Here is a 1,558-nt window from a genome sequence, read left to right as displayed (position 1 = left end):
GATGTTAGCTGACAGTATATCATTGCTTGCCAGCCAATGACAGGTGGGCCACATCTAACAGACTTCCTGATTGTTTTCTGTTCCATGTCTGCCATCAATAAATGACTTTATGATCAAACCTGCAAGACTTGTCTTTTAACACCCTTTTCACCGTGTTTCTGACCATCTTCCCGCGACAAGAACCATCAGAACCTTCAGAACCATCAGAACCTTCAGAACCATCTGGAAGAACCATCAGGACCATCAGAACCATCAGAACCTTCAGGACCATCAGGACCATCAGAACCATCAGAACGAACCATCAGAACCATCAGGACCATCAGGACCATCTGGAAGAACCATCAGAACCTTCAGGACCATCTGGAAGAACCATCAGGACCTTCAGAACCATCTGGACCATCAGAACCATCAGGACCTTCAGAACCATCTGGACCATGTCAGCAGCTGAAGGTTCTGATGGAAGAAATTCTGCAGAAAATAAAACATTTGATCAAATCAAGAAACAAAGTTTTTAAAGTGAAACTTTTATTCTTTCAGTTTGAACAGATTTACTGCAGAACTTTAGTCCCTGTAGTCCTGCAGGACCAGGACCAGGACCTGCTGCAGGACTAGGACCTGCTGCAGGACCAGGACCTGCTGCAGGACCAGGACCTGCTGCAGGACCAGGGCCTGGCACTGAAACCACCACAGAGTCCAGATCAGGTGGACTTTGGGAGTCTGTAGACCCCCGAGGACATGATCAGCTGATGCTCCCGGACCTTCTTCTGCAGGAAGGCCTCCAGCTCGTTGATGTCCATCTCCGTGACGACAGGACCGGTGGCCACAAACATCCTGAGCATGGTGTGGATCCGGTCCAGGGTCATGCTGTCCAGGTTGGTCAGCATGGCCTGGATGTAGGCCCAGAACAGCTGCAGTTTCTCCTCCCTCTGCTGGGACTGGGTGGTGGTGTTGGACTCTGTCTCCTCGTCACTGTCCATCAGCATCACCCCTCGGTCCAGCTTCTCCCGGGACGAGCCAGTCTCCAGAACCCGGTACCGTCCACTGGACTCCTCCTTCAGGACCCCCTGCTGCTGCCACAGAGCCAGCTTCCTGTGGACCAGGTCCTTCGGGGCCCCCAGCTCCACACTGAGGTCCTCAAGAGTCCACGAAGCTGAGAGAGGACACAGAGACGGGTCTGAGACCAGAGACCAGGGACAGGAGAGACCAGAGACCAGAGACCAGGGACAGGAGAGACCAGGGACAGGAGAGACCAGAGAGACTAGAGACAGGAGAGACCAGGGACAGGAGAGACCAGAGACCAGAGACCAGGGACAGGAGAGACCAGGGACAGGAGAGACCAGAGAGACTAGAGACAGGAGAGACCAGGGACAGGAGAGACCAGAGACCAGAGACCAGGGACAGGAGAGACCAGAGACAGGAGAGACCAGGGACAGGAGAGACCAGAGACAGGAGAGACCAGAGAGACTAGAGACAGGAGAGACCAGAGACCAGGGACAGGAGAGACCAGGGACAGGAGAGACCAGAGAGACTAGAGACAGGAGAGACCAGAGACCAGGGA

At 53.9% G+C, this 1,558-nt stretch overlaps 1 protein-coding gene across 1 annotated transcript in view; it reads right to left on the bottom strand.

The window, feature by feature from the left end:
* Positions 1 to 507: 507 nt before the first annotated feature.
* The window catches only part of anapc2 (anaphase promoting complex subunit 2), a gene marked incomplete at its 5' end in the record, with an annotated part of 7,257 nt that continues 6,206 nt past the window's right edge, over positions 508 to 1,558 (bottom strand). The window contains 1 exon segment of the mRNA XM_014032437.1: positions 508 to 1,150. Coding sequence (XP_013887891.1) covers positions 699 to 1,150 — 452 coding nt within the window.

This window comes from Austrofundulus limnaeus, unplaced genomic scaffold, assembly GCF_001266775.1.
Source record: "Austrofundulus limnaeus strain Quisiro unplaced genomic scaffold, Austrofundulus_limnaeus-1.0 Scaffold1447, whole genome shotgun sequence".
In the NCBI taxonomy this organism is placed as follows: Eukaryota; Metazoa; Chordata; class Actinopteri; order Cyprinodontiformes; family Rivulidae; genus Austrofundulus; species Austrofundulus limnaeus.
Note: the sequence above shows the minus strand (reverse complement) of the source record. Positions and strands in the feature narration are given on the sequence as shown.